We start from the raw sequence: 27,976 nt of genomic DNA, 5'->3' as shown, positions 1-27,976 counted from the left end.
GAATGAAATAAGATGGATCTGGCAAGGCCCTGCAAATAGCTGTTATGCGGGGACCTTTGTTAGGGTGTTTTCTGTGCCCCTTGAGTTTCCACCATCTCCAGGCTTTGGCTCGAGGCTCCCCAAGCCAGAGAGAAGCCCAGCAGCTCTGCTGCAGGACTGCGGTCCCTCTGCCCCATCCCAGCTCCACGGGGCCTCGACACGCTCCCCCCCCTTACTCCTGCCCCTCTCCCAGGGCATGTGGACCACTTGCTGTTTGGGAGCCTGGGATGAAATACAGGTCTCGGGGAGAAGCTGTGAGATGCCACCATCACGCAAGGTGAAGGTGGCCGGATTGTGGCTCTTGTCCCCTTGCCCAGGGCAGTCGGTCCCCTGCCTGTGCTGCTTGTCCAGGGCAGATGGGGAAACAGCAGTGGCCAGCGAGGAAAGAGCCACGTCCCCGTCACATGTGTGGACACATCTCTACTCAGTAAAATATTTATTCCTCCATTATTTCACAAGAGTTGTTTTTACAAAAACCTTACAAAAATTTCCAAAACACGGACATGCAGAAGAAAAAAAAAAATCCACCGTGGATCTTGTTACAAGTAATTGAAATGTACAAATAGAAAGGGTGAGAGGGAGCTTAGATTACAATAATCCCTCCGTCCTGCTACCCCTCCATGGGTGCAATTTGTATCTCGTCTCAGTGAGGCTTCAGCGTTGAATGACAAGCTGCTATAAGCTGCCAAGAGCACGGCGAAGGAGGGGCCCTAAGATTAGGAGCAAATGTTTTCAAATATATATATACATATAGATATTTAGTGAAGAAATATTTATTCCCTGCTTTTTTTAGGTTTACAGAAACGGCATCTGCAAACTATTAAATGGGTTTATTTTCATTAATGCTCTCAAAGAGGCAGCGACATTTATATCCCTGTGGTTTCATCTTGTATAACCGAAAAAAGAGCCCTGTGCTTTCCATGGGAATAGGACCCCCCTGGCCCCCTCCTCCTGCCCCAAGCGGCGTTTCTCATGGCAGATGATTTGATCCGCAGTGGATCTGTCTTCCCCCCGGCCTGGCATGTCTCGGCTTTTATCAGGTCTCTGTGCGGTGTCTTGCTGCGGTCTGGGTAGCTGTGTGCTCCCCTTCTGACATGGCAAATGGGGGGGATACTAGCCCTGGAAATAGGGGTGGGGGGCACAGAGTGGGTATTTAGGGTGACTTTGCTCCCTGGATGAGGTGGGCAGTGTTGGTCAGGTTGTGCCCCCTTCCTGCCCGCCGTGCCTGAGGAGGAGCTGTTCCCAACCGGGGGGCTGCACTGGGTAGAGCAGAGAAAGTTGGGGCTGGGGGCAGGATGGAAGGGCCCGTTCAACCCCAGCTAGAGAGGATGTGCTTGTCTCCTGGTTCTCCCATCAGGTCTCCAGCTCGGGATGCTGGGTGAGCCCCCTCCTCAGCGCAGGCATTGCCTGGGGTGAAGCTGAGGGTGCTGGCGTCGCAGCCACTGGGTACAACGTGCGGCTGCAGTGAGACCCAGTGGGAAAGGGAGAGGATGCTCCTGGGAGCGGTGGGGTCTCAGGTGGGTACGTGTAGTTGGGACACTTTCAGCCTTGGCGTTGCACACCGGAGGACGTTTATCTGGAGGAAGCACCTTAGCAATTGCTGTATTCATCCTCAGATCTACTTCTACAGTCCCCAGGGGGGCTAAGCCCCTCTAGGCAAGTAGGGCGGGTGCCTTCTCCGTCCAGGCCACCTGTCTGAGCTGGTGGTGTCCCCACGCTTGGCTGGTGGCTCTTTGCAGTGGGTGAGGAAAGGGTGGTCTGGTTACCAGAGGGCTTTGTCCACAGGGTAAAACCTCCATCGCTCCGGCTCATCCCCCATTATTGCGGTATTGGCAGGGGGAGGTGGAGGGTGCGTCTCCCTGCGGCTCAGTCCCACAGGCAAAGGACTGGGGTGGCATAAGCCCGGAGCAAAGTTGCCCACCCTGCGTCCATCCCCTGCACATCCCACCTTGCAACCTCATTAGGCTGCACGGCAGGGTGGGACGAGGGGGAAACCATTTCCTTTCCACAAAACCAAAAAAGCCCACCCCTGTGGAGTCGCCAGCCCCAGACCCCCGCACACATCTGTGGAGCTGCCGACGGGGAGGCTGTGCCTCCGGAAGGCGAAGCCTGCTTCGCCGTTGGCACGAAGCGCTGGGAGCCGCCTACTCAGCTGAAACCCAACAGCTTTTTCCAATTTTCTCTTTCCCTGGGACGGTGCAATGACCTGGGGCTCTGCAGAATTGCTGGCAAACCCACTGAGGCAGGGCAGCGGTGCCTGCCTGGGGACCAGCAATGCTTCCCCCAGCTTGCAGGAGAGCTCACAGGCTCTGAGCAAGTCTGTCGAGATGCTCCAGCCCTCCTCACCCCTCTGGGGACAAAGCCTGATGCCATTGACATAGGCAGCTCCTAAATGCAGGCAGCGCGGTGCAGGGGGCTGGCCGGGACTGGCCGCGGCAGGGTTGAGCCGTCGGCTTCCCGAAGTCCCTCCTAAGCACCGCGGCTGGGGATGCACAAAGAGGCGAACGCGCGGGTCAGCTTCGGCACCCGCGGTTGAGCGCTGCGAGTCGCAGCCCAGCAGAAAGGGGGGCTCGTGATCCTCCCACCACTGCATGCTGTCCCTGTGGGAGGAGAAGACCCAATAACTCTTTGGCTCTCTGGGCGAGGTACCCAGATTGGTCAAATCCAATAGTCCAAGATCCTTCCATGTTTGGAAGCAAATTCTTGTTCCCTTGGCAAGTCTGTTTGTCCTCGAAGAGCATGTGGGGGGTATGTGTGTGTATATATAGCCTTTATTATAAGGGTGTGCGGAAAAGCAAGTTTCTAACCAAGTTTGCTCCATATGTGGCTATAATTATGTGCCACTTCGGCCTGGGACTGACTCTACCTTCAAAAGGGAAGAGGAGAGGAGAGGTGCTGAGATGTTGGATGAGTGGCATGTGGGTTGGGCAGGCGGCGGATTCGTCCTGGGCTGGCACAGGAGCTCCACACTGTATCCTGGATGAGGCCACAGGGTCGGCTTTGCCCTGGTCAGTTCACGGTCGGCACCTGGTTCTGATGGAGGCTGAATTCTTTGGCTTTGAGGCGCAGGCTGGCGATGCTGTTGGCCATGTTCACCCCTTGGGTGGGCGTCGCAGTCCCGCTGGAGCTGTAGGAGGGCACAGTGCTGTAGGGAGGGAGCAGGGGAGGAATGAGGCATGGCCCACGGAGGAGTCCCCGTGCCCTGCGTGGTCCTGCCAGCTTCCCAGGCCAGACTGGCCGTTCCCTCTTAGACATCTCCCACAAGAGCAGTCAAGGCTTCAGCATTTTTATGTGGCTGGATGCATGTGGGAACCCCTCAAACTATGCACCAGGAGGCCCTGTCTTGAGCTTTTGGACGAGATGGCTGGACGCAGAGAGCTGGGAACCAGAAGGGACCCGTGCCACCTCCTGTGCTGAGATGTGGGAAGGGTCAGCATGAGGCCAAGCGAATCCCTTGCGAGAGGACCAGGGCTCCCACTCTGGCCCTAAAATGCATGGAGGCAGGGAAGCCTGCTCGGCGGCGGGCAGTGGATGCTCAGATGGGGCTGAAAGGGGTTCCCAGAGCAAAGCTGTATGAGCTCCTTTCGGCCCCATAAAACTCCCCACGTCCTCAGCAGCAGCACAGGGCTGCGCTCCCAGGGCAGTCCCTAGGCAGCCTGTCCCATGGCCACCTCCTCCCCAGGTCCTCCAGTGCCTGCACCTACCTGTACGGGGAGGTGCTGGTCCAGGAGAGGTACTCTGGGGTCAAAGCAGTGGGCCGTGGCGCCATGGGCTGCTCAATGGCTGCTTCTTGGCTGTAGGATTTGAGGAGCGATGCCGATCTGTTGGCGAGCATCGCCCTCTCATTACGGCGAAACTTGGCCCTCCGGTTCTGAAACCAGACCTGCACGGAGAGGGAAGGTTGTCAGTGGGGAGCCAGTATGAGCAGGGATGTCCCAAGCATCCGTCCTACCGATCATGGTCATATGCAGGATGAAATGAGAGAGGGGACAGTCCCTGCTCCTGCCTGGGGACAAGACAGAGGGTGTTGTTTTCTCCCACACAAACCTTTGCTCACCTGGACTCTCGCCTCGCTGAGGTTGACCCTTCTTGCCAACTCCTCCCGCACGAAGGCGTCGGGGTAGTGCGTCCTCTCAAAGACCCTCTCCAGAGCCTGCAGCTGGCTGCTGTTGAAGGTGGTGCGGTTCCTCCTCTGCTTCTTCTTCCTCTTGGCTGCCCCACGGCTCGGGCTCAGGCTCTCACCTGTGGGGAAAGCACAGAAGAGCTACATGAGAGCCAGACCCGTGCGAGACCCCACAGACCCCACACAAGGAACCGGCCGGGCTCAAGCCCTCCTGGGGGTCTGCATGGCCCTGCTCCATGCCAGCTGTGCTCCCTGTGGGCACCTGGGACTCTGCGGGGAGCAGCACACTTGCAACCCTGTGGTCTCCATGAGAATCAAACCCCATTTCAGGACCTGCTGGAGCTTAGGGCTAAGCACAACATTTGCAAAGACCTGTGGTGGTTTCGCATCTGGCTAAAACCACCCAGACCTGATTTTGAATACCAGTCTCAGCGGATTCTGGGGCAGCACTTGACCCAAACTGCTGGGACTGCATCTCACAGCCTCCCCCCAACACGGACACATCCATGGGGTGTCTTGGACTTGGCTCTTGCTAAGGGTTTAGGTCAAGCTTTCACGGACAGTGATGGAAATTTGGCACCAAAACACCTCTGAGATGTGGGTCTCAGCTCCCACCTCCAGCACCCCCTGAAGCCCTGGCTGTGGCATGTCCCCAGGGTCACAAAGGGTGGCAGCTGAGCATCTGCTCATCCAACCCTGGTCTTCAGAGCTAGGAACGAACGCCACGACATCTCGCAGAGCTCAGCCTCTGCAGTGTTTATTTCTGGCTTTGCTGGCTCATGGAAACATGAAGCTGAGGGTGTAGTTTGGTTTCTCAGTATTGATCTTGGGCTTTTAGCCAGGCTGAGATTAATCTCCTCTTTGTCACTAATATCATCAGGTTTAGGCAAGTTTATGAAGTCTTTTTCTGAGATACCCAGTCAGCTGCCTGCAAAGGCTTCATGGGGAACATGTCTTGCTGTCGTTCTTCCTTATGGAGGTACTGTTTAATTATTCTTTCTGTTAATAAAGCATCTGGATCCAATCTGTACCTACTGGTGGGAAAGTATTTGGAATTATTTGAAATGTTAATAGTTTTATGGCATTCTGATTCATAGCAGGGTTATATTGGGGTTTTCTGCTCTATACCATTGCAGAGGTCATGATGGCAGGAATTACTGCTCCCTGAATGTGCTTGAGAAATAAATACTTGCTAATAAGCTATCTTGATACTTATTAAATAGATGTGCAGCATTTTCAGGTGATACTTGAGCAAGTAACAAAATCTACTGGAAGGCATATTAACTCTCTTGCTTCAAGACACCATCAAGCTGTTGAGCAGGAGGAAACTACGGGTTCCAAGATCTTTAAGGCCAGAAAAACCTTCTTGGACCTTAATTCTGAATAATTCAAGCCATGAAACCTCCACCAAGTTCTCCATCAAGTCCCTAAGGTCCCTTTGTGCCCGAGTATACTACTCTTAGGGGCTGTACCATCCTGAGATGAGCCATGAGGACCAGAAAAAACCCAATATCTGCTGGCAGGTTGTCCCTGGGACTAATCATCTTCTGCCCAAAGCAGGGTCTAAAGCTACTGCAGAGTTCCCCTGCCCCCTCCTCTGAAAACCATGCTGCTGGCTGATGCCACCAACAGCGTCCCAGTGCCAAATGCGAGCCACACCAGGGGACGTGGCAGAGGAAGAAGGGTTAAATTTATTTCCATTGCTGGCAGTGGCCTCCTGGAAAGAGCAGATGGATTCTCTGGCGCTTTGCTATAGCGAGGAGCAGTGCCAGGGCCTGGGAGTGCTGGGTGCCTCCAACACCCTGACTCATTAAGGGATGAAGCACTGGGCTGGGAGAAGATGCAGGGATGCGGAGGTGGGACCTGGGCATCACCACCGGTCCCTTTCCCCATCTCCCAGGCACATGGAGGGATGCTGTAGCATTTTGACCATGATGGGGCCAAACAGCTATGACCATGGGGAGAAGAGAGCATCCCTGGATGGGAAGGGGAGGAACAGGAGCTCTGTCCACCTCCCAGGGCCTCGCTGCAGCTGCCAGCATTTCTCTGGGTCTTTTATTGTGTTCTAGGTGCATTTGGATCTTGGTTGACCATCCCCTGGGTTGGAAACAGCCCATGCTCTTGTATTTGGGACACGACCTTCTTGGTTGGGTAAAGATATGACGGACGGAGCCGTGCCTGAAATATGTGCAGGTTTGAGGCCCTTTCCCTGGCCAGGAAACCGCATGCTGCCCTTCACCGCTGTTCGTGTTTAAAGGCTCACAAATAAAATTCTCCAGATTCCCTCCAGCCCTTGTTCCTGCAGCTTCAAATGTTCTGCCAGTCTCTGCTTTCCAGTTGCCCCTTTTAGTTAAACTCCTTTTTTGGTCCTGTTTTCCTTCAGCGAGCTAATGAGCTGCTGGATTCAAATACATGAAGTCCAGCCATGGTTGTCCCTGAGTTTTCCGGGAGCCTGGGACTGAAACGGGAACCGTCAGGCTGGGAAGGAGCTACAGGATGTAACAGGGCGAGAGACGTTTCCTTGCGGGTTTATGGCCACCCCGCAGGGCTTCTGGGGAAATTATGGACCGGGGCTTGGTTCAAAAAGTGCTATCACCAAGGGCACCCACTGCCCCCCACCGAACTGGCAATGATTTAAACAGAACCCTAGTAAATGTATAAATTAAATTTATAAACCCCCTTTGGTTTCATCCCCAATTTAAAATCTGGCTATAGGACGTTTCCATAAGTGACGGCTTCTCTTACCCACTCTAATTTGGCTGAAAGCAAGGAGGAGGAGGAGATAACGTTCCTTAAATTAACTCTCAAAGAGCTCCATAGGATCTGGCCCCATTTCTGGCTGGTTTCTATCTCCCCAAACACATGGAGGCAAGAGCTAAATGGCTGTGGTAGCTGGATGGTGCTGAGCTATTCCTGTATGGGGCTGGCAGGCGTACCGGGACAGAGATTTAAGACTGGAGTTGGGTCAGGATGCATCTGGGTGCTGGCAATTCCTGGGTGACTGGAGAGCTGCAAGCCCTGGGCCATGCCTGGGTTGGGGCATTTTGTTCAGCCCCTATTTCTGGTTTTAATGGAGGGACCTTCTCCTGCACCACAAAACCCTGTGTGATGCTCCAGGGTGCTTCTCAGAGGATGCTGGTGGCCAAAACCCCTTTCCCACCTGCTCACGTCTTCCCTAAAACATGCTGCACCCTGGTGTAGCTCAGAGCTCCCCAGTCCCCCCCAGAAATGTTTGCTTTCCAGCTCAATTCTCTGCTATGTTCATTTTCCACCCCATTTTCCACCCCATCTCTGTACTGCAGGGAGGCAGCTCCACACCCGGGGTGCCTGCCTGGGTCCTCTGCTCCGCTCAAGGATGAGCCTTGGTAACGGATCAACATCTTTTCCCCATTAGCTCAGGCATCGCAGGCTTGTGGGACCAGATAAATGCCACCCTAATTGCTGGTGGCATGTGTCTGACAGGTTTACAGTGTGCAAAGTCGGGCCGGATCGCTTCTATCAAAGATGCTTTAATAACCCCAAATCAGCTTTCTAAAAATCAGCATCGCTAAGTGCTCTGTGGCACTGGGGAAGGAACGGGGAAGGGAATGGGTTGGGTCCCCTGAAGACCCCTTGCCATCTTGCTGCCATCCAACCCTGTGAATTGGATTTAACCAGATTTGCTGACACCTTGATGGAGGAATCAGAAACCGGTTCCCTGCCCCGAGGGGCTTCCAGGAATAACAGGTTGTAATTGCACAAAGTTAAAAACCAGCTCACTGCCATCTTTCTTTTGCCCCAGAGCACTGCTCGGGAAGGTTACGGAGAAAGCCGAACCCTTGCCTTTGTCAGCTATAATTTGGGGGTTCATTTGGGGCTCGGCTGGAGGCAGTGGCTTGATTGTCCAACCCCAAGGTCAGAGGAGAGTCCTGAGTCATCCCCCAGCCACCTTCGCCTTCGGTGTATTTATCTTCCACTGATTACAATTTCCGCTAAAGGGGAAAAAAAATGCAGGGGAAGGGGGAAAGCATGGGGGATAACGTTACTGAATAACGAAAGATGACATGGCGGGGAGGATGGGGAGGGGGAGGCACAGGGGCTCTATGCAGAGGAGGATGGGGCCAGTGTGCTTCACAAAAAAAGCCTTAAATTGCCCCAGTGTGTTAGAAAAGACACGAGTCTTTTTGCCCATGATGTGGATGAGTTTTGGGGTGCTGGATGCAGCCTGGGTAACCTCCAGCCTCCTCTCCACGATGCCCAACTTCAGGCAATGCTGCCTGCCCGAGAGCTGCAGGCAGCCCAGGAGGCAGCGCTCTGCCCTACGGATGCCATGAGGTGCTGGGAGTCACCCCAAAACCCTTCTCCATGCAGGAGCACCGATGCAGCTAAGCCTGGACTGCTCCGTGCCGGTGAGCCACCCTGCCACTGGGAACTGGGGAGCAACCGGTCCTGCCCCATTTGCAAAGGCAACGGCCCCAGCACTGCTGGGTCAGAGCCGTGCCGGTTCAGCTGAGCGCCGACCAAGCCCACTTTTCCGGCTCTTGCCTTTTCCCTCTGTGCTTCCATTAGTTTTCCATAGGAAGGACTCGGCAGGTTTCAGCTGCCGAAGCCTGGGCGCTGGGCTTGCCAAGGGGGGGCCCCACACTGGCAGGGTCCTCAGCCTCCCGCGCAGCAGCCGCCGAGTGCTGTAAAGAGGTAATTTTCACTAGATTTCCACCGAGGCTTCGGCTTTGACTTACGACCTCCATTAGCAAGCGATAAACGACCTCCGTGCAGCTGTGATCCAGACCTAACCAGCATTTAAAATCCCAGCCGCTCGCACGCCTGAGCCCCGGGGACTGCGACATCCCCGGGCAGGGATGCTCCGCTGCGGCAGCTCATCCCTCGGGATGGCTTTCGGTGGTGGGCTCCATCGTCAACCATGCTCAGGCTCCCGCTGTGGGGCGGCTCTCCTCTGGATACCAAATTTTGGGGGGCTTTCTTTGCAAAATGTTCATCCCAGAGCATGGTGTTCAGCCAGCACTGTCCCTGCGACCCGGGTTGGTCACCTCAGCCAACTGCAAGCCTGTCTCTCCCCTGGATGATGCTGCAAAAACCCCACGTACACCGCCACGTCCTGGGACAGGTTTTGTTGGCTCCAGCTCTGCCACTTGGCTTTGGGGTGCAAATACCCCCCTTTTTCAGGGGCTGTGCCAGGAGGAAGGGAGTTCAACCCTTTCCTGCAAAAACACCCAGGCTGTATCTCCTCCAACGTGTTTCATTTTCCATTGCACTGCAGACCCCGGAGCCCCGAACGGTTTTCTGCCGTTAAATTATTTCACGCGTTCCATTTATTTGCAAGCAGTTTGCCAAAGACCTTTTAAGCTTTAAATTTTTCACCCCCACCCCCCCCAGCCAAATGATCAAATCTGCCGTAACATTTACTTCCCTTCTCCTCCTGGAATGGCATTTTTTTCCCCCTTTTTTCTTCTTGGGTATAATTTAAGGGTTGAAATAGCCTGGAGGGAATTAGCTGTAAATTCTTCCTAAGACAAATAAATTCAGCCCTCTAAGTTTCTACGTTTTTCAAACTGTTGAGAGACGTTTTGGGTTTGTTTTACTTGAAATAATGATCGTGGCATATCTGACCCTCAGGCTGCGGCCGGCTTTAACTAAATAAATAGCTTTTATTAATTAAGGTTTATCCTTAACAAATAAAACCCCAATTTGATCTCGGCCGGCTGAATTAGCAAAAATAAACAACGGGTTCTCCGGGCACTTGATGTGGATTTAACAAATTAACGCTGGGCCTTCATCAGGGAAGCCGCAGGGTGGTGGAGGCCTTTTACAGCCAAGAAATCCTTTGGAAAAACAATGTCTTTCGTTTCTCCCATGGTCTCTCTCGGTAAACATGTGGAGTCCCTTCATCCCTTTATATACTCGGGGGAAACGAGGAGAGCTCCGGCAATGACGTCCGCCAAAGTTTCATGTGCAATTGTTTAACTTGTTCCTCTAAATCATGCGATGGGGAGGAAGCGTTTCCCTTCGGATCGCAGCGAGCAGTGCCGGAGCAAAGCTCTCAGGTTTGGGAATTACCCCTCCGCAGTGTCCACCCGCTCCAGCTCCTTTTTATCCCGTAACCTTCAGCTGAGACACCCAGGGCCCAGGGGTGATTTGGGGGTGCACGAGCAGCCGAGCACAGCTGAACCCCCTTTCCAGAGGCTACTGCTAGCACTGCCCTGTCTTGGGACGTGGTTGGGGACAGCCTGGGAGCCCCTGGGGGGGTTTACCAGCCCACGCTGGGGGTTTGCAGCAAAAAGGGATGGCAGGAGGGATGCTCTACAGTCCAAAGGGGAGCTGAGGGCTTGTCCCCGCTCATGGGCACAGGGTTTGTCGCAGAAGTGATGGTGGGAGCTGCCTACGCTGCTACAGGTCTTTAATCTCCCCAGATTGTCTCGGGAAGCCCCGGGAGCTGAGAAGCAGCTGGGAAGATGCCCCTCCACGTGCGCTGGGTCACCCAACTGTCATGCTTTTCCTGCACCCACCAGTGAGCCCAGCATGGGTGCAAGGGACCAACACAGCATCACAGCTCGGGGACAAAACCATATCGGTGTAACTCCATTTTCTGGATGGTTTCACCCCGCTACTCAGGAGAGAAGCCCCTTGGGGCCACCAACCCCTGTCCACAGGGTGTCGGTCCTCGCTTTGCACAGCACGATGCTGCGAGGTCCAAACCCATCCCGGCAACAACCCGTGGGCACGGGGGACGGGGTATCCCTGGGGAGAAGAGGCTGCCAGCCCCTACCCAGGCTCCCCCGCTGCCGGGAGTGGGCTCCGACCTCCTCATCCCAACCCATCACCGTTCCCTACTCCCCCTCCAGCCCAGCCCCAGCCTCATGAAGACCCCGGGAATGCCGGAGGCTCTGCGGGAGGGATTGAAGCCGGGGGGGTCCAAATGTGCTGAGTCCGAAGGAAACTTTCTCGGCTCAAGTGGCGTACATGAAAAATTTAAGAGAGGGGCAAGTCTCAGCTACTGGAGAAACATTACAGCAAAATGTTTCCGAGGATGTTTCACCTCATTAATTGTGAAAAAACTGAAACGCTGACACGTTTTTACAGGCTGCCAGTTTTGCTGGGGGAAAAGTGTCTCTGTTAAAAAGGAGCAGCAAAAGCCTGGACCAAGAAAGAGGCCAAGGCTGTCCCGGGAGGGCCTTAGCCTGCGCTCACTGACAGGCAGCAGCAGACTGTTTTATGGTTATAGAGCTGCTGCTGCACCAGCCAGAAACCACCCAGCGCCGCAGTTCGCTGCCCCCAACTGCGTGGACGCCCGGTTTTTGGGAGGATCCTGCCCTGCGGTGCTGCAGCCCCAGGGATGCTCTGTGTGCAGCTGGCACCCCCGAGCCCAGGACGCTTTTCTCCTTGCAACCCCAGAAGCCAAACTTGCTGCTCAGTGGCGATGCTGGGGACGGCGTGCGTTGTCTGAGTACCCATCGCAGCATGTTCAACTGAAAGCCCGAGCAAGCCAGGAAGGTGCTGGAGAGCTGGCTGAGCCGGCAGCATCCCTGCATCCCAGTGGGGATATGTCCAACCTGTGCTTGCAACTCGATGGCGGCACTGAACCCTTTTTTTGGCTCATCCCCATCTTTAGTGCAGCAAATGCTGTGGGAACATGATGCTTAGCTGGGTTTTGGGACCAGAAGAAACCTGGAAAGGAGTAGCCCCATGTCACAGGACGCTGCCTCTCTTAGGGACAGTCCCAGCCCAGCAGCAGCCAACAAATTCACTGGCAAGAGCCGTGAGCAGATTCAAAGCTGGGCCTCCAGCAAAAGTGGTGGTGATTTATCTGCTGCAAACCCCAAGTACACGAGGGACAAGATCAGGAGTCCACAGTGAGGAGAGTACGAAGAGAGTAGGTAAAAGAGATGAAGAAAGAAGAGGATGAAGAGAGGGGTACCAGATGCTGGAGAAGCCAGGTGAGGACCCGGCCAGCTGAGTCGTGTGCTGTGATTTAGAGAGGATGCCCTGAAAGTTGAAAGCTGGTGAAATCCACGGGGCTGCAATCATCTGCCACAGGTAAAGCCCCGAAGCTTTGACGTGCCCAGCTCTCCCCGAACACTTCACAGCCCTTCCCACCACGTCAGAGCCTCCTGCCCCGGCCAGAGGCTCTTGTGCATGGCCCAGCACGGTGCTCACCCAGCTGAGGCCAGGCCCCGGGAATGGTGTTTTGGCACAGCCAGCTCCTGCGTCAGCGGAAGCATTTAATGAATTAATTGCAGCCGCGTTCCCCGAAGGAGGAGGCAGGGTTGGTGGGATGCTGTCAAGCCTTGGGAAAGGGCTGGGGAACATCTTTGGCCATGAAGCTCCGGTGGGAGAGGGCTGAGCAGCACAAGAAATTCCTCCCCGTTCTCCCAGGTGGCTAGGGGAGATGGTGCCATCACCCGCCTTTTACTTGGGGTGGGAACTGCCTGCCCCTGGACAGACCTTTGGAGAAGGGGACATGGACAGACCCCGCTGCCAGGCTCACCGGCTCCGGGATGCACCCCAGCATCCTGGCCCCAGCCCCGACCCTGCAGCGGGATCCAGACCACGGAGCCTGGCACCATCAGCAGCCCCTGAAACAACCGCTCCAGAAACAGCCTTTAAAGCCATGCAACCGTGTTGGCAGCCAGCATGGGGCTCGACGAAGCCCCTCGCTGCGCTTTCTCAGCCGCCTGGCTCCTGCGCACCCCAGGAGCCGGGGCCGGGGCCATTGTGCAGGGCCACAGGGCTCAGACTGCCTGGCTTCACCCGCCGACGGGTGGCATCGGCCCAAGGCATCCAGCCCGGGACCCGGGGCGCCGAGCACATCCCTTGGGCTCGGTGATCTGCAAGCAAAAAATTCCCTTCCAGGGCCATCCCCGCGCGGCGAGTGACCCCAGCCTGGCGAAGGGCTTTCAGGAGCTGCCAAGAGCATCCCGTGCGCTCGGAGGAGGCCGCAACCGCAGCCCGACACAATGGGCTGTCCCGGCTCCAGCGTCGCCATCGCTTCCATTGTGTCAGGTCTCGGCGGGGATGGAGCCGCGGAGAAGCTGAACGGGAGACGAGCCGGGGTGCTGCTCCCCACCGGGTACCCCGATTTTCCCCCCAGGGGATGGTAGGGCAAGGAGAAAAGCCTCCCGGGAAAGGTCCGTCGCCTGCGTGAGTTTGCCAGGGACGGCGGCACTGCGGCAGGCACTGCCGAGAGCCCCGGTCGGCTTTGTGTGGTCGGGGTCTGGCCAGGTTCTGGCATCTTCCCTGCTCATAGCAGGAGAGCACGTAGCTGAAGGGGGTTCACTCTTCTCTGGGGTCCCCCTTTGCCTAGATGGGGCTGGGGTCACACAGAGCCTCCGAAAACTCATCCGCAACAAGTCTGGCTTGGGATGTCCCCTACAAATGCCAAAGAGGGAGAGGGGGAGACGGGATGGATATAGGGATGTGGTGCATGTTCTGCCACGGCTCCTGGCTTTGTCCAGGGATGCTCAGAGAAGCCGTGTCACACCAAAGGGCTCCTCAGGTGGATGCTCATGGCCACGAGGCCGGGGGTAGCAGGAGCCGCTCGGCCGGGCGAGCCGAAGCCCTCACGGCACAGCCAAGGGCCTCGGGAAAAGGCACGGCGGTGGGTTTGAAGCATCGAGCTGGGCCAAGTACAGAGCAGCACCGACCAACGGGGGAGCAGGAATTTTAATTTTGTTCTCCCACGAATCTGCCAGCCCCTGCGGTGGAGGCCCGGGGACCAACAAAAGGCGCTGGCTCTCCCCCAGCCGCCGGTGGCCGGGAGCCTCCCCGGCGAGGAGGCATTCACCGGGGGGGGTTGCTTTCATCTCCCAGCCAGGAGATCTTCTCGGGGTGGGAAAAGACCAGTGCTCGGGCTGTCCTGCACCTCGTGCTGCTGTAGCACCCCGGGATGCCCCTGGGGACGAAGCCCCCGGGGTACGCACCTGGGACACAGCCTCCCCGCTTTGCCAGCACCAGTCATGCCGTGCGTTAAAATAGCTGAGTGCGGAGAGTGGCAGCACCAGTGATGGTTAACAGATGTGTGAACGGGCTTCTGCGGCGCAGGGAAACGGCCAGCCCGGGCCCCGCTGTCAAAAAGCTGAGGTTTGGGTCACTCCTGGGCACTGCAGTGAGGGGGTCCGGGCAGAAGGGACGGCCACGGTGGCTCCCCACAGCCATCAGTGAGTGGGATGCTGGGACGGATGATGCCAGGGTGGACGATGCCAAGACAGACAGAGCCCACTGTCCTGCGTCGGGGCTGAGCATGGCAGATGCTGCTTCTCCCCCCATCCTGCAAACCTTTTAGGCACCGTTTGGTGCATCCATGATGCAGCCGCGGAGGTGCCAACACCGCTCACACGCAGCCGCCTGACATAACAGGTTACACAGTTTCCCAGCAGGGCATGGGGTATGTGTAATTAATTAACGCTAATGAGACTTGTGCAAGCGCCGGCCCCGAGAGCAGCACCCGCCTGCGCTTGCAAAGCTCCACCAAAAACTCAGCTTTAACTGCAAAGTGGGTTTCCCCAGGGGCTGGGAAGGGGAGGGGACGGCGGATGCCTCGGATCATCACAGTGTTGAGAGGTTGCTGGGACTTTTGCATGGTGTTTAAAAAATAAAACTAATCAGCCAGGGCTGCATAGCAGGAACGCTGTGTAGAGGGCTGGCTCCCAGCCAGGGACCCCTGGCATGGTGATCCCAGCCTTCCTCTCCCCCCCGCCCCCCAAAAAAAGGTGGTTTCTTGAAATTTAATAAGCAAAAACCCATAGCAAGCCAGCCTCAATGGCATCTGGCACTGAAACCCAACACCAGCCCACCAGCTTAAAGCACAGACCCCATTGCATCAGGGTCATTGCCAAGAGGGAGGGAAGAGGACAGGCAGGGACCGGGGGGAATGGTGGCAACCCCCACGGTGTCCCCTCCTGCCGTCTCCTGCCACCGATCCGGCTCCCCTCTCTTGTTTGAGGCCAGCTGGGCATTTTTCACACCCAGGCCAAGATGCCACCGAGCGCCTGTTTTAACAGCGAGCACCAGCACCTGCTGAGACCCTGTCCCACAGCCACCAGCTGCCGTCCCTGGACCGGGGACACCGGCACGTTTGTCCAGGGCATGGGATGGGCGCGAGCCCCCAGCCAGGACCCCATCCCACCACCGCTCCGAGGAGGACCCTCGTGGGCGCCTGCACGCACAGACGTCCCGGAAACCCTCGCCAGCTAGCAGCATCGCTATCCTCCGGTCTGGTTTTCATTTGAGGTCGGTGGCCTCTAGCCAAATTTATTGTAAAACATTCATTTTAATAAGTGGCTCGTATCTTTTTTTTTTTTTTTTTTTTTTAAACCCAGCCCGGTTAACTGTTTCCAGGTTAAAGCAAAGCCGTGCGTGGCGGGGACGGTGGGGATGGCGAGGACAGTGGGGATAGGACAGCAGGCAGGTTGCTGGGGCAGGTGCCAGCCATGGGGAGGGCACCAGGGGACACCTCAGAGATGCCAGGGTGGGGGCACCTGCATTAGGGGTCCAGCTTCTGCAAAGCCCAGCAGAGCTGAGACCCTCACCCTCATCACCCCAAGCCTTCATCCCCTCTGAGTCCCCAGGGAGCCCAAGCACCATCTTGCCACGCTGGGGACTCTGACCCCAGCACCCAGCTGGCCAAGGCCCCAAAAGCCAGGCAGGAGAAAGGTGGGGGACACGCTGGCACTGGTTGGGGTCCCAGGGTGTGGGTCAGGGACCTCCAGGCACTCTCATACAAATCCCATTAAACTTAACCCCTGATGGGTAACTGGGTTGTGGTGAACACACAAAGGGCTTCGTGAAGTGGACGGTGCCTGGTAGTTTAGTTTCGCCATTTGTTTTAAGTTTTATAAACCCCTAATACTAATAGAAATGCTTCAGTGTCTTTTAATTTAAATGAAAACAGTTATTTTTTTAATTTAAAAATTCCCCTGAGGTATTTACAACCCCCAAATTACAGCCATGTGGCCAGCCCAGCTGAGAAAGTGAAATCGGTGAGGAAGGAGCGTGGCGACCGCCCCGGCCCGAGCTGAGCCCAGTACAGCCCCAAGCAGCACCGCACCAGTAGCCGTCCCCACATCACCCGTGTCCCCTCCGCAGCACCCCATGGACGGACTCTGCTTCACACCTTTGCTGGGGACACAGGATCCCAGTTCACAGGGCAACCAGCCCCTGGAGCTGCTGGCCACAGCTGTCCCTGGCGGGATGGCATCCTTCTATCTTCCCTGCCTTCCTTCTGTCCTTCCTTCTCTCCTTCCTTTTTTGTCCTTCCCTCTCCCTTCCTTCTCTCTTTCCCTCTCCCGGACCCACATCAGGCTGCTGCGGGCAGAGGCAGGAGCCACCTTGTTACCCCGTCCTGTGCCCTCCTCGGCCGTGCTGCTGCCGGACCAGGCTCTTTGCTCCCCACCACCCGCCCAGCGCTGTGTGCGGGGTCCCCTGTGTGCTCCCCTGCAGCATCACTGCTACTCCTACCCCCAACACACCCCTGCAGCAACGCAAGCCCCCTCCCCAGCCCCTGCAATGCCCTGCATGGCTCAGGGTGCAACGCAACACCCACCCACCCACGCTGCAGTGCACTGTGCAGCTTGGGGTGCAATGCAATCCCCCCCCCCAACCTAAGCAATACCCTGCATGACCTGGGGTACAACGCAACTCTCCTGCACGACTCGGGGTACAATGCAGCTCTCCCTCCCCCTGCAATGCCCTGTACAGCTTGGGGTGCAACGCAACGCCCCCCCACACACACACATCGCATTGCTCTGTACAGCTTGGGGTGCAATGCAATCCCCACCCAAGCAATGTGCTGCACGACCTCTGGTACAACACAGTCGCCCTGCACAACTCGGGGTGCAATGCAAACCCCCCCCCACACACACTGCAATGCCCTGTACAGCTTGGGGTGCAATGCAACACCCCCCCCCCCCGAAACACACACACGCTGCGATGCCCTGTACAGCTCAAGGCGCAACACAACCCCCCCACCACCACCAATGCCCCGCACGGCTCGGGGTGCGACCCACGACTCGGGGTGCAACCCACCACCCTGGGCGACACGACCTACTGCACCAACCCCTCCGCTCCAGCTCTCTACCTGGGCTGCTCCCTGCAGCCCCCCCCCCAGCCTTCGAGAAGCGCCCGAGCTCTGCCCCCTCCCCAGCGCCCCGCTCGCCCCAGCGCTGCCATGTGCTCCCCGGCGTTCCCCCGGCTCCCCTGCCATGTGCACTCCAGTTTCCTTGCGTGTGAAGCCTGCAGCCTCTCAGATTCAGTGGCTGGAAAGGATGGCGCCTCTCCACATCTGGTTCAATGCGCGAGCCTGGCGCCTGGCTTAGCCACAGTCTCCATTCAGAGACACACAGACTTTAATAGACTCATACAATTCTTCCTGATCTATCACTGCAGCCGCAGCTGAAAAGCTGCTTTATTATATGCGCTCCAAAGGGGGATGAGGAGGGAAGGGGAGGGGGCCAGGCGGCTGCCGCTGCCTCTCTCTGAAGGCCCCCAGCCCTCCCGGCGTCCCCCCGAGACCTGAGCTGTGCCCCCCACCCTGACCCTGCTTTGGCTCCTGGGGGCCGTTCGCCCCCCAGCCCCGGGGCGAAGGAGCGAGCGCTGCGGCCTCGTTACGCCTCCTGCTCAATTAATGCCTGCGGCCCCCCCGAGCTGCCGTTTGCGCCCTGGCAGCGTGCGTGGCCGGGGCAGTCCCCAGCAGAGCTGCAGGGGAAGGGGGTGGCAAAGGGGACCCCATCTGTCCCCTTAATGTCCCTAGAGGGGTGTCACTCCCCCCCAAGCTGGGACAACTTCCCCCAACCCCCCCACCACCAACATCCCATTTACCCCAAAACTCCCTGCTTGGGGGTCCGCAGCCAGAGCTGCCGGCACGAACTGTCCGTGGGTGAGGGGCTGCCCCGCGGGCAGGCACTGGACCCCCCCGGACCCCCAGCGATACCCCCGGCAGGTCCCAGTGCTGGGGCTGGTTTTCCCAGGGGAAGCGCAGGGCAGGGAAGCATCCAGCGAGGGATGCTGAGCACGGACGGGGTGTTTCGTTATGCCGTGGGAAGGCTGGAAAACATCGTCTGCAGCCATATGTCCCTCGGGCGAACGCAAACGTTGGGAATGCCTCAAGGGTGAGGGTGAGATTTTTTTCTTTTAATTCTCGGAAATTTGGGGGCATCCGGTGAAAAACAACCCAGTTCTGCAGTGCTGGCGCAGCGCTGGCTGACAGGCGTCAGAAAAACCACCTTGAAACCCCAAATCAGTCCTTCGTCCCCAAGAGTGTTTGCTTTCCCCATCCTCCCTGACCCAGCTGGGCATCGCTGGCCCCGCACAGGCACCAGGACCAGGCAGGGGATGGCTGCCTCTGCCCACCGTGCTTTCACCCTCTTCCCAGTTGTTTTTTCCAGCCAGGAAAAAAAAAAAACTGATCTGCATTAACCCTGGTCTAAGTCCTTGCCCGGTCCCAGCTCAGCCCAGCCACAACTCACTGCCCCGGCATTTTAAAGGATGCTCTAAGCCTGCTCCGTGGCTCAGGGATCCCATCCTGGGAGGATAACTCCTTCCAGCTGCTGCTCACGCCACAGGGAGGGAATGAGGTACCAGCCTGGGGACACCAAGCCTCTGCCAGCCCCAAAGCAGCCGGGTCCCATCCTGCTTCAAACCTCATCCCTTCGGCTCAATGATTTTACAGCTCTGGGGGGATAATTCCCCGTGGCCGGAGAAAATCAGCCCCGGGAGAAGGGGGATTGGCCCTGCTCCCTGGGAGAGAGGAGGGTTTCTAACGAGGCAGCCTCAAAGCCCCAAATCATTTCATCAGCCTCCCAGTTACAGACACACGCCCAGGCTCTCTTAAAATGCTGATTCGTTGAAATTCGCCCATCTTGGCTGCGTGGAGTTGAAATTTCATATTTTTCCTGTGAATCAGCCCCGTTCCCTGAAATAACAGCCCAAAAGGAGAGGGGAAATAGTCTTGCACTGAGCTGTTCCTGGTCGAGCTAGACATAACAGCCCGGGGGGGGACGGGCAAGGTGTCCTTGCACCCCAGCACCCTCCTGGGCTGTGCCACGGGGCATTTGAGCTGCCGCTGGGGCTTAAAGCACATCAGTGGGTGCCACCGGGGCTCCCAAGGGAGTGGGGCAAAGCCCTGTGTCCCCACCGCACGCGGGACCCCCCTGCTGTCCCCTCTGGACCCTGTCAAGGGGTGCCTTTTGCAGCTCTGCCCCAAGCTCCTGCATCCTTTCCCTGCTGGAAAGGGGGGGTGGGAATGAACATTCCCTGCAGCAATGCCTGCCGAAAACCCAGCTTACTGGGGTGCCGAGGGGACAAAACTCCCAGCAATGAGAAGTAGGGGGGGAAAAGTTATTTTCCTGCCCTCCTGACCCAGCCAAGGCTGCTCCAGCTCTCGGGCTTCCCCAGTGAGAGGGGATCCATGTCCCCAGGCTCTGCTTTTGAGGTTCTTTCTCTTTTCCCTCTGGCAACGGCTCCCCCAGCACAGATGCAAGTGTGTGCGGGGACCCCGCAGAGCCCTGCAAATGCTGCAGAAAACGTGCTGGTATGTATTTTCCTGCACTCCTGGGGAGGGATCTGAGCAAGCAGGGCTGCTTCCCGGGGCTGCAAAAGCCCCCACTCCAACCCAGAGCCCCCCAAGCTGGGGTGGGGGGAGCCTGGAGCCCAGGTGGGGGTGTTCAGCCCATTTGGGGACAAATTTTCCCCAAATTGGAGCCCAGGTGCCACCAGTGAGTAAGAGCCTGACTGCACCCCAGGGCACAGAGCATCCTCCCAGCGCACGGGGAGGAACGGGATGGTGTGCGGGGATGTCACCGCGGGGAGGAGCGGGATGGTGAGCGGGTGTCACGGCGGGAGGAATGGGATGGCGTGCAGGTGTCACCACAGGGGGAACGGGATGGTGAGCGCGTGTCACGGCGGGAGGAGCGGGATGGTGAGCGGGTGTCACCCTTCAGGGCTGGAGGGGACAGGGAAGCAGAGAGCCGTGGTACCAGGGTGGGCCCCATGCCAGAAGCCCCGTGAGACCTGGGGTCTCCCAGCCGTGACCTCCACCCCAGGGTCCCTCCCTGCCTGTGCCTGGCAGCGGTTTGTGCTTCTCTGGCTGGTTTTGGCAGGGCTGTGACCTAACTCAGCCTCTCGTCCTGCCTGCACCATGGGAAAAGCATCGCTCCCACCCCGCCCCTCCCATGGTTTTTGGATGGGTGGGACCTGGGGAACGAGTTTCCCTTCATCCATGGGATGGGGGACCACGTGCAGGACGGCAGGTCCCATGGCAGTGACGCAGGGCTGTGTGTGGGGTGTCCCCAGTTAGGGAGGGGGGAAGCCTGGCTGCAGAGATCACACTGCAGGTCGGAGTTGTCCCCTGTCCCCTGTAGCAGTCTGGGGGGTTGCGGGGAGGGTGCCTCCCCATAGCCCCTTTTTTTCCTGACTGGGATACGCTGGGCTCCCTGCGAGTAGCTGGAAACCGTCTGGACGAGCCGGGACACGTCAGGCTCCCCATCCATCCCTCGCCTGTCGCCAGCCTTGCACTAAGCGCAAACAAATGTGGAGGGCTGGGAGGCGGGCTGGGGCGGGAAGCTCCCGCCTGGATTAGTTGGTGCTTACTCAATACCCGCTGATGGATGCTGCACCGGGGACCTGCCAGCATCGGGCACTAGACAAGTGTTGGTCTTGGGCACAAGGCCCAGCTGTGTTGTCCCCTTCCCTGGGGACCATCCCACTCCAGCAGCCCCATGGGCACTGTCCCTGCATGGAGAAAAACCCCTTGTCTTGGGGTCTGCAGCCCTCAAAGCCCTCTAGGGAGGGAGATGTTCCCAAGCAGGCGCTGAGGACAGTGAAGGTGACAGCCGGTTGCTGAGAGTCATGGCCATGCAAGGATGGCTCCTCTCCCAGTGCCACCCATCCCGGCTGCGCTGACCTTACAAGGACCGAGACGGTTCGCCTCCCCCCCGCTTCAGATGCCACCGTTCCTGGCTCTGCCACGCAGGGACCGTCCCTGCCAAGGGCTCTGCAGGAGGTCTGCCAGCCTGTGAGTTTGCCACAGACAGGGGTTCCTGTGCCCAAGCACCCTCTCAGCTGATGCTGTTTTGGGGAGCAGTGAGGGACCACGGGTGATGTAAACCCCGCACCCCAGCCTTGCTGCCCACTGGCGGGTCGTGTCCCACCCCGGTGCATCTCAACATCATCCCCCAGGCCAGGGCAAGCAGGTCGTGGTGCCACCCTGAGCAGCAGGGACCCCTGCTGTCCCCTCCTTTGGGGGACAAAACCATGAGAGACTCTCCTTGGAGAGCTGCAACCATCTCCATCAGACACTTCCCAAAGCCTCTTCCCCCCGCTGCCGCCATGGGGGCTGAGTCAGGGTCCTGAAACCCCCATCCCTCCCTGAGCAGTCATCCAGAAACCACAGAAAGCCTCCCAGCAGCGGGGTTTGGGGGATTTCCAGCACTTTTGGGGCCTTGGAAAGCAGATGGGTGCTGGAGAGAGGGGTCTGACAGGTCTGGGGTTACGGGGCAGGGGGGGCCTCAGCTGGCTCCCCATGCCCATGGCCCAATCCTGCTGGCCCCAGGGGTCTGTGTTGCCCTGAGCCAGGCACAGGGTGTAGGCCACGAGTTCGTGACGCTGGTTTTAATTGCAGCTGAGCCACGTACGTGCATGGATGTCCTAGGGAAGGCAGATCCCCACGGGTACATCCCGGCCCTTTTTCAGCAGCGTTATGTTACAGGGCTGCCTCCTGCCCACGCAGCCAGAGGGGCTGAGGTGTCCCTGAGCTGTGCCCCCCCACACCCGGCAGGGACGAGTGGCATTTGGGAAGGCAGAGAAGCACAGCCAAGTTGTAGCCTGTGAGCCAGGACCAGCACAGCCCCCAGACTGGGCCACCATGGGGACATCGGCCGGGATAACTCTGCTTCAGGGAGAGTGCCCGAGCCCTGCGAGCAGCTCGGGGCTGCTTGGGGCAATCAGCCACCGCTTGACCCCAAAAGCGAGTCCCTTTTCCACTCTGTTACCAGGTCCCTACTCCTCCCTGCCTCTCTTCTCCCTTTTCAACTGCCCTCTTTTACGTAATTAAAACCAATTTGCTGTAACATCATCTAAATCCCCTCTGACCCCTTGGGTGCAGCTTCTCCTCTCCTCTCGCTTCCACTGCTCTCCTTAGCATCCGCACAGCCCCAGCATGGGTTGGAGGGTCCCGGCCACCCCAGGGGTGAGGAAGGGGCCCTAGGAGCTGTTCTGCAAATGGGATGTCCAGGGACCACTACACCTCCCCATCCCATCGCCTGGTCCCACTGGCTGCAGCCAAATGGGCAATGTGTGCCTGCCCCATACCGGAGGATCCCCTCAGAGGGGCAACAGTCCTTTCTCCATGCCCGGCCGTGACAAAAGTGGCTCTTTCTGAGTTTTCAGCCCCAAAGCGGCTGCTGGAGCCAGCGCCTTACTCCCTCTCCCATCCCCAGGCGGCACCAAAAGTAAGTTCATTGTTTGAAAAGCCATCAGTCAAGGCCTGCTGGCTAAAATTACCCTCCTGCTTTATCATCTTGAGAACATTAAGGGCTGTTGTTAACAGATGTTTCGCGTTACACATTATTTGTTAGTCTAATGAAAGGAGGTGAACAAGCTTTCAAGACCTCAGAAGTTGTGCGGAAGGTTTTCGATGGGAGGCTGCTGCACCGCTCCAGGGGAGGATGAAGATGAAGATGAGGATGGGGATGAGCCCTCACCACCCTGTTGGCATTTCCTCGCTCTTGCTGGGCTCGTGGGATTTCTTGCCTCTTAATTTTTGGGTGTCATGGGAGCAACGTGTTGCACAGATGATATTTGTACTCATCCTCCCATGAGGATGCACTGGGTGCCCTCAGGGCCAGTTTGGGGCTGGGGCCAAGGCAAGGGCTGAGCAGTTCCCTTGGCTGGAGAGGGAGGTGGGGACGGCTCCAGTCCTCAGTGCCAGAGGGAAGGGACATGCCAGCCCTGCAAGGGACTAACGGAGGGGCTGCTCCTGGAGGACAGATGTGCCCAGGACCTCAGACATGGGGCTGCCCCCAGCCACCCTCCCCAGCTGGGAGGGCTGCAGGACCAAGGGTGGGAGGTGAGGGCAAGGAGAAGTTGAATCCCTCTCTGCAAAGAATAAAACCCTGCCCCGAGCTTCTCCAGCTCTGCCGAGCTCAGGAAGAGAAGCCTCCTCCTGCTGCAGCCGCCTGGGGAAGGGGAGAGGGTTTTGTGGAGGACGCAGTCTGCTGAGCACAACCTAAAGCATCCCTGTGCCAGCTCTGCCAGCGCGGCCCCCCAGACCATGGCGAGCCCTGCCCGGCGGAGGGGGTGCCAGCAGCTTCGCAGCAGGCTGGGGGCTGCTCTTCCTCCGACCCGCTGGCATGATGACCCCGATAACGGCTTCCCAGCCGGAGTGCAGAGCCGCATCCCGCAGAGAGACGCTCGGGTACCGGGATCCATTTGCATTGATAATAAACCCGCTGCCACTGACCCGTGGGGCTCCAAACTTGAATCTGGCAGAAAAACCCCACAATGGTGAAGAGGAAGACGAGAGAAAATGCTGAGAGGCTGTTTTACTTTAGGATGCCAATAAAAGATAACGTTACCAGTAAAAGTTCCTCTGCTGTCATCACGCTGATGCTGAAAGCATCACAGATGTGTAGCAAAAAGCTGATGCTCACAAAGGCAGGGCATTTGCCCGGTATTTAGAATCTCCCCATCTCAATTTAGGAAACTGCATCCCAGTTTAGGCAGTGGCAGTGGCTAACAGATCTCACAAGTCAATGTTTGCATGCACACAGGTTTTCTTCTCTGTTTCCTTGTTCTCTTTTTGCCCGCTGCTCCCGTCACTCAGGTATTTCTCTCTCCAGGTGGGATCGGGGGGGAGAAATGCTTCCACTCCTGGATGGGTTGTTGGAGAATCCCAGATGCTGATGGTGTCTTCATCCCTGCAACCTTGCCGAAACAGGTGCTAATGGGAAATATTCCCTGTGGTCCAGTGGTGCTGGGATCAGAGGGCCAAACCTCACAGGGCCTCTGCCCCAGGAGGAGTGGGCTTTTAGGGTGAAAAATGGGCTTGTGGGGATCAGCCAGCCCCCTTGCCTCTCTCTCTCTGGTACTTGCATCACCCCGAGTCCCCACTGAGCTTCTTTGGGGCGCGTTAGAAGCTCAGCAGGGTGACAGTTTCTCTGCTGTTTTGCGAACAGCCCTGTGAGACAAGCCGGCTGCTGTGGGCTGGGCTGTCTTTCCAAAAGCTGCACTGATCCCACACAGCATACTGTCCCCCCATATGGTCCCATCAGCAGGCAAAAACCTCCCCACAGTCCCAAAGGCAATGCAAGAAGTACAAACAAAACCCAAAGGAAGGGGAGGGAGGATGGGAAATAACGCCGAAAATACCAGATACCACCCCAGAAAGCAGCGCCCAGCCTCACCCAGCCCTCAGCATCCCAAGCAGAGGCAGGTTGGGGGCTCGGTGGGGGCTTCCCCATGGAGGAAGAAGGTTGTGCAGGGAGCGAGATGTGGGTGGGAGAAAGATGCTTCAGACCCGCACGCAACGTGGGAGCTGCGGGAGGGTACAGAGAGAGCACCCTGCAAGGGAGCACGGGTTCCCACTGGGAGCCCCTCACTGCAGGTCTGGGCAGCCTCTGGGGTGGGCTGAGCCCCCTTCACCGGCACAGTTTCCTGGGTGGGCTGCGGACCCCTGACCAGGCACTGGTCAGACCCTCGGCAGGGCCATCAGCACCCCAGAGCTGCGCTCCAGGGGCCGCAGAAAACAAGCTCGGGGTACCAAAACCCAGCAGGGGCGGGAGGGGGCAGGTTTGGGGGATGCCACCCCCAGGGTCCCCTCGGGGTGGGCACCACGGCCCGGGCCGTGGGGAGGTAGTGGGGTTGCACATCCACCCCCCGCTCTGCCTCCCCTCTCCTCCTGCCCCATCTCCCCTCCGCCGCCTCTGTGCCCCGAGGGGACACCCGGCTACGGGGAGGGGGGGGTCTGGGGGCTGTCGGGTGTCCCCGGACCGGGGTTTTGCCGCAGGGATGGGGCGAATCCTCCTCGCCCCGAGCACCGGAGCCGGGATGCGCCGGGGCCGGCGGAGCGGCACGGAGGGATGCGGGCTGCCCGGTGTGGGCGGCAGCCGCGGAGCCCCCCGGGGGCAGGCGGGGATGTCCCGTTAAAAACGCCCCTCCTGCCAGAACCGAGCGCCACGAAGCCGGGTCCCGGGTGGATCCCCCGTCCCCCTTTCCCAGTCCCGGCTCTGTCCCCGTTGCTGCCGGTGCTACCGGCTCGGAGACGCGCTACGGCGGGCACCGGGAGAGGATCCGCTGCGTCCCGGTCCCCCATGGCCCGAAAAACGAAGCGGGGACCCCCAGGGGAAGAGGGGACCCCGCAGGCTTCGCAGCCCCGGGACGCACCGGCTGCCCGGGACCGTCCCGCACCCGGCACCTCCGGTGGCGGCGGGGAGGCGGCCGGTCCCTCCCCTCGGTGCGGGCCCCCCATGCCCCCTTGTCCCCGGTGCGGGGTCCCTCTCCCCTCGGTGCAGTGTCCCTCTCCGCCGGTGGGGTGTCCCTGAGCCCCCCCGGTGCGACGTCCCTGTCCCCCCCGATGCGGGGGGGGGGGTGTCCCTCTGCCCCAGCCGTCGGGGTGTCGGCACCCTCTCAGCTCATCCCGACTGGGGGTGTGAGGGGGTCACCCCTCGCCTCCACCCGCTCCCCCAGTCGTCCCCCCCAACCCCTCGATGGGGGGGACACCCACCCTCTTTGTCCGCGGTGCCCGGCGCTGCTCACCGGCCGCCGGCTCCGCAGCCCGGCCCGGGGCGGGGGGGAACGGCGGGGACACCCCATCCCCAAAGCTGCCCCAAACCCGAGGGTGGAAAGCGGGGGGGGGGGGGGGTGTCCATCCCGGGGCGGTGGGACTCACCGTCCTGGGGTGCCGCTTCGCTGCCGCTGCTGCCTCCCGACGGCTCCGGCATGGCCTTGCCGCCACCGGCGGGTGGAGGACCGGCCGGGGGGGTCCCGTTCATCCCGGCCGCTACCTCCTCCAGGTCGAGGAGGTGGCTGACGCTGAAGTTTTTCCGGCTTTGAGGGTTTTCGGGCGGCTCCGGACCGCGCACGGCGCTGGGGGCGAACGGCTTGTCCATGGCGAAGGCTGGCGCCGAATCCATGGCTCCCACCCCCAGCCCGCAGCCCACCCCGAGGTGCCGGGCCGCTCCCCGGCCCCCTTCCCCTTCCCCACCCACCCCCCCCCCAGAAAAAAAAAAAAAAAAGAAAAAAATTATAATAATAATTTTTTTTAAAAATGGGGAAAAAAATAAAAATCACGGCTGCCCTCTGAGTCCGGCTCCCTCCCCAGCCCCTGTTCCGCCTTGTGCTGACGTCTGGGGAAAAAAACCACGCTCCCAGCCCAAACTTTCTTCCCCTGCTCTTTGCTCTGGAGCTGTTCAAACAAACGCCCCTGCTCCGAGCCGAGCGGGGCGGCCCCTCGTCCCCGTCCCGTCCCCCCCCCCCCGTCCCGGCGACCTGCCCCCCTGCCAGGGGCCGAGCACCGCCGGCAGCCAAGGCGAGGAAAGAAAGAAATGGGGGGGGGGGCAGAGAGGGAGGGAGACCCGCTTCCCCCCCCCCCCTTACCCCATCCACATCATTTCCCCCCCCCAGCCCTGCTTTAAGTGCTTCTATCAACAAGTGTAAGTGGCTGCGCTCCGTGGGGAGGGATGGGGCGGGGGGGGGGGGGGGGAGAGAGGGGCCGGGTTTCCCCAGCTCCAAATGGGGCTGGAGGGAGAGGTGACCCGCAGGTTAGCGGGGGACACGGCCCCCCTCCACCTCTAGCCCCCCCCCCCTCCCTTCCCGGTCCCCATCAACCCCGGAGCAAGGTCACCTCTCCTGGGAAAAGCCTGGCTCTCTCGCCTTAATGAGATAATTACGTCCTGCACCACAGTTAAAAACTCATAGGCTGCTTCCCTTGGGGTTAGAAAGAAACCTCCCTAATGAAAACCAGCCACCGGGAGAGGGAAAAAAGGAGGTTTTCCTCTTTAAAAATTATATATATATTTATACACATAGATGCATATATACAGGGAGGAGGCGGTGGGAGGGAGGGGGGCAGAGCCAGCGGCTGGGGCTGGTTGCTGGTGTCCGGCGAGGGCTGGGCTCGGGGCGATGAGCAGAAATCGAAAAGGTTAACAGTTATTATTTCTTCCCCTTGATTCCAGCGTGCTCTTCTGCCCGCCGCTGCAGGCACATATGGACGGGGTTGCGCGCTCGCAGGGTTCGACGCGAAATCTCCGAGCGAGATCGGCCGCTGCAGCCCAGCTCTGAGCTCATAAACATCCCTGCTCCAGCGCAGCCGAGGGAGGCAAACCCCTGGCTGAGTTATTTTAACATTTGTCGAAAGCTTTTCTTGCGCTCTCTTCCCCTTCAAGTTGGAGGCGTGCAGATTTTTAAGCCAGCCAGTGCTGCCAAATCTGATCTTCCTGACGGGGAAGCAGCTTCCCAGAGCTCTCCAGCTTGGAAGGGGTGTAGCTGAAGGCAGATTTTGGCTCTCTTCGACTCCACGGGGGGCTCCTCGAGTGTGCAAACAAGCCAGCCCAACCTCCCTTCCCCCCTCCTTTTTTGGGGGGGTCCATTTATTGGCCCTATTAGCCCAATTTATTGGCCCTAGGGCCACTTTTGGAGTCAGCTCCGGCGTCTGGTCCTGTTCCCCTTGGCCGTGTAAATCACGGGCTGGTGTCACACTGCTTTCTGCTCCTGCTTCCCCAGGGGCTGCTCCCCATGGATGGGTGTTTTACCTCCGCCCAGCACCCAGCCGGATGGGTCCCCGGCGGCGTGCGGTGCCAGGGCAATGCTGTGCACTGCAGTTATGCA

At 58.7% G+C, this 27,976-nt stretch overlaps 2 protein-coding genes across 3 annotated transcripts in view; one reads left to right on the top strand and one right to left on the bottom strand.

Moving 5' to 3' along the window:
- The window catches only part of PTGES (prostaglandin E synthase), a 35,137-nt gene extending 28,701 nt beyond the window's left edge, over positions 1-6,436 (top strand). Inside the window, exon 5 of the transcript XR_011322377.1 lies at positions 6,232-6,436. The gene's annotated coding sequence lies outside the window, so the exon portion shown is untranslated. The remainder of the gene's footprint in view (positions 1-6,231) is intronic.
- On the bottom strand, positions 461-26,336 carry PRRX2 (paired related homeobox 2). Of its 2 annotated transcripts, none has more exons than XM_069772235.1 (4): positions 26,037-26,336; positions 4,097-4,281; positions 3,744-3,922; positions 461-3,166 (listed from the first exon to the last, which is right to left on the bottom strand). In XM_069772235.1, exons 1-4 carry the CDS (start codon positions 26,278-26,280, stop codon positions 3,049-3,051), a joined length of 726 nt encoding a protein of 241 aa, XP_069628336.1. In that variant the 5' UTR covers positions 26,281-26,336; the 3' UTR covers positions 461-3,048. The 2 variants fall into 2 exon arrangements, with proteins under 2 accessions (XP_069628336.1, XP_069628335.1); XM_069772234.1 differs by having other exon boundaries at positions 461-3,184; positions 26,037-26,329.
- Between the last annotated feature and the right edge of the window lie 1,640 nt (positions 26,337-27,976).

This window comes from Haliaeetus albicilla, chromosome 26, assembly GCF_947461875.1.
Source record: "Haliaeetus albicilla chromosome 26, bHalAlb1.1, whole genome shotgun sequence".
Taxonomy (NCBI): Eukaryota; Metazoa; Chordata; class Aves; order Accipitriformes; family Accipitridae; genus Haliaeetus; species Haliaeetus albicilla.
Note: the sequence above shows the minus strand (reverse complement) of the source record. Positions and strands in the feature narration are given on the sequence as shown.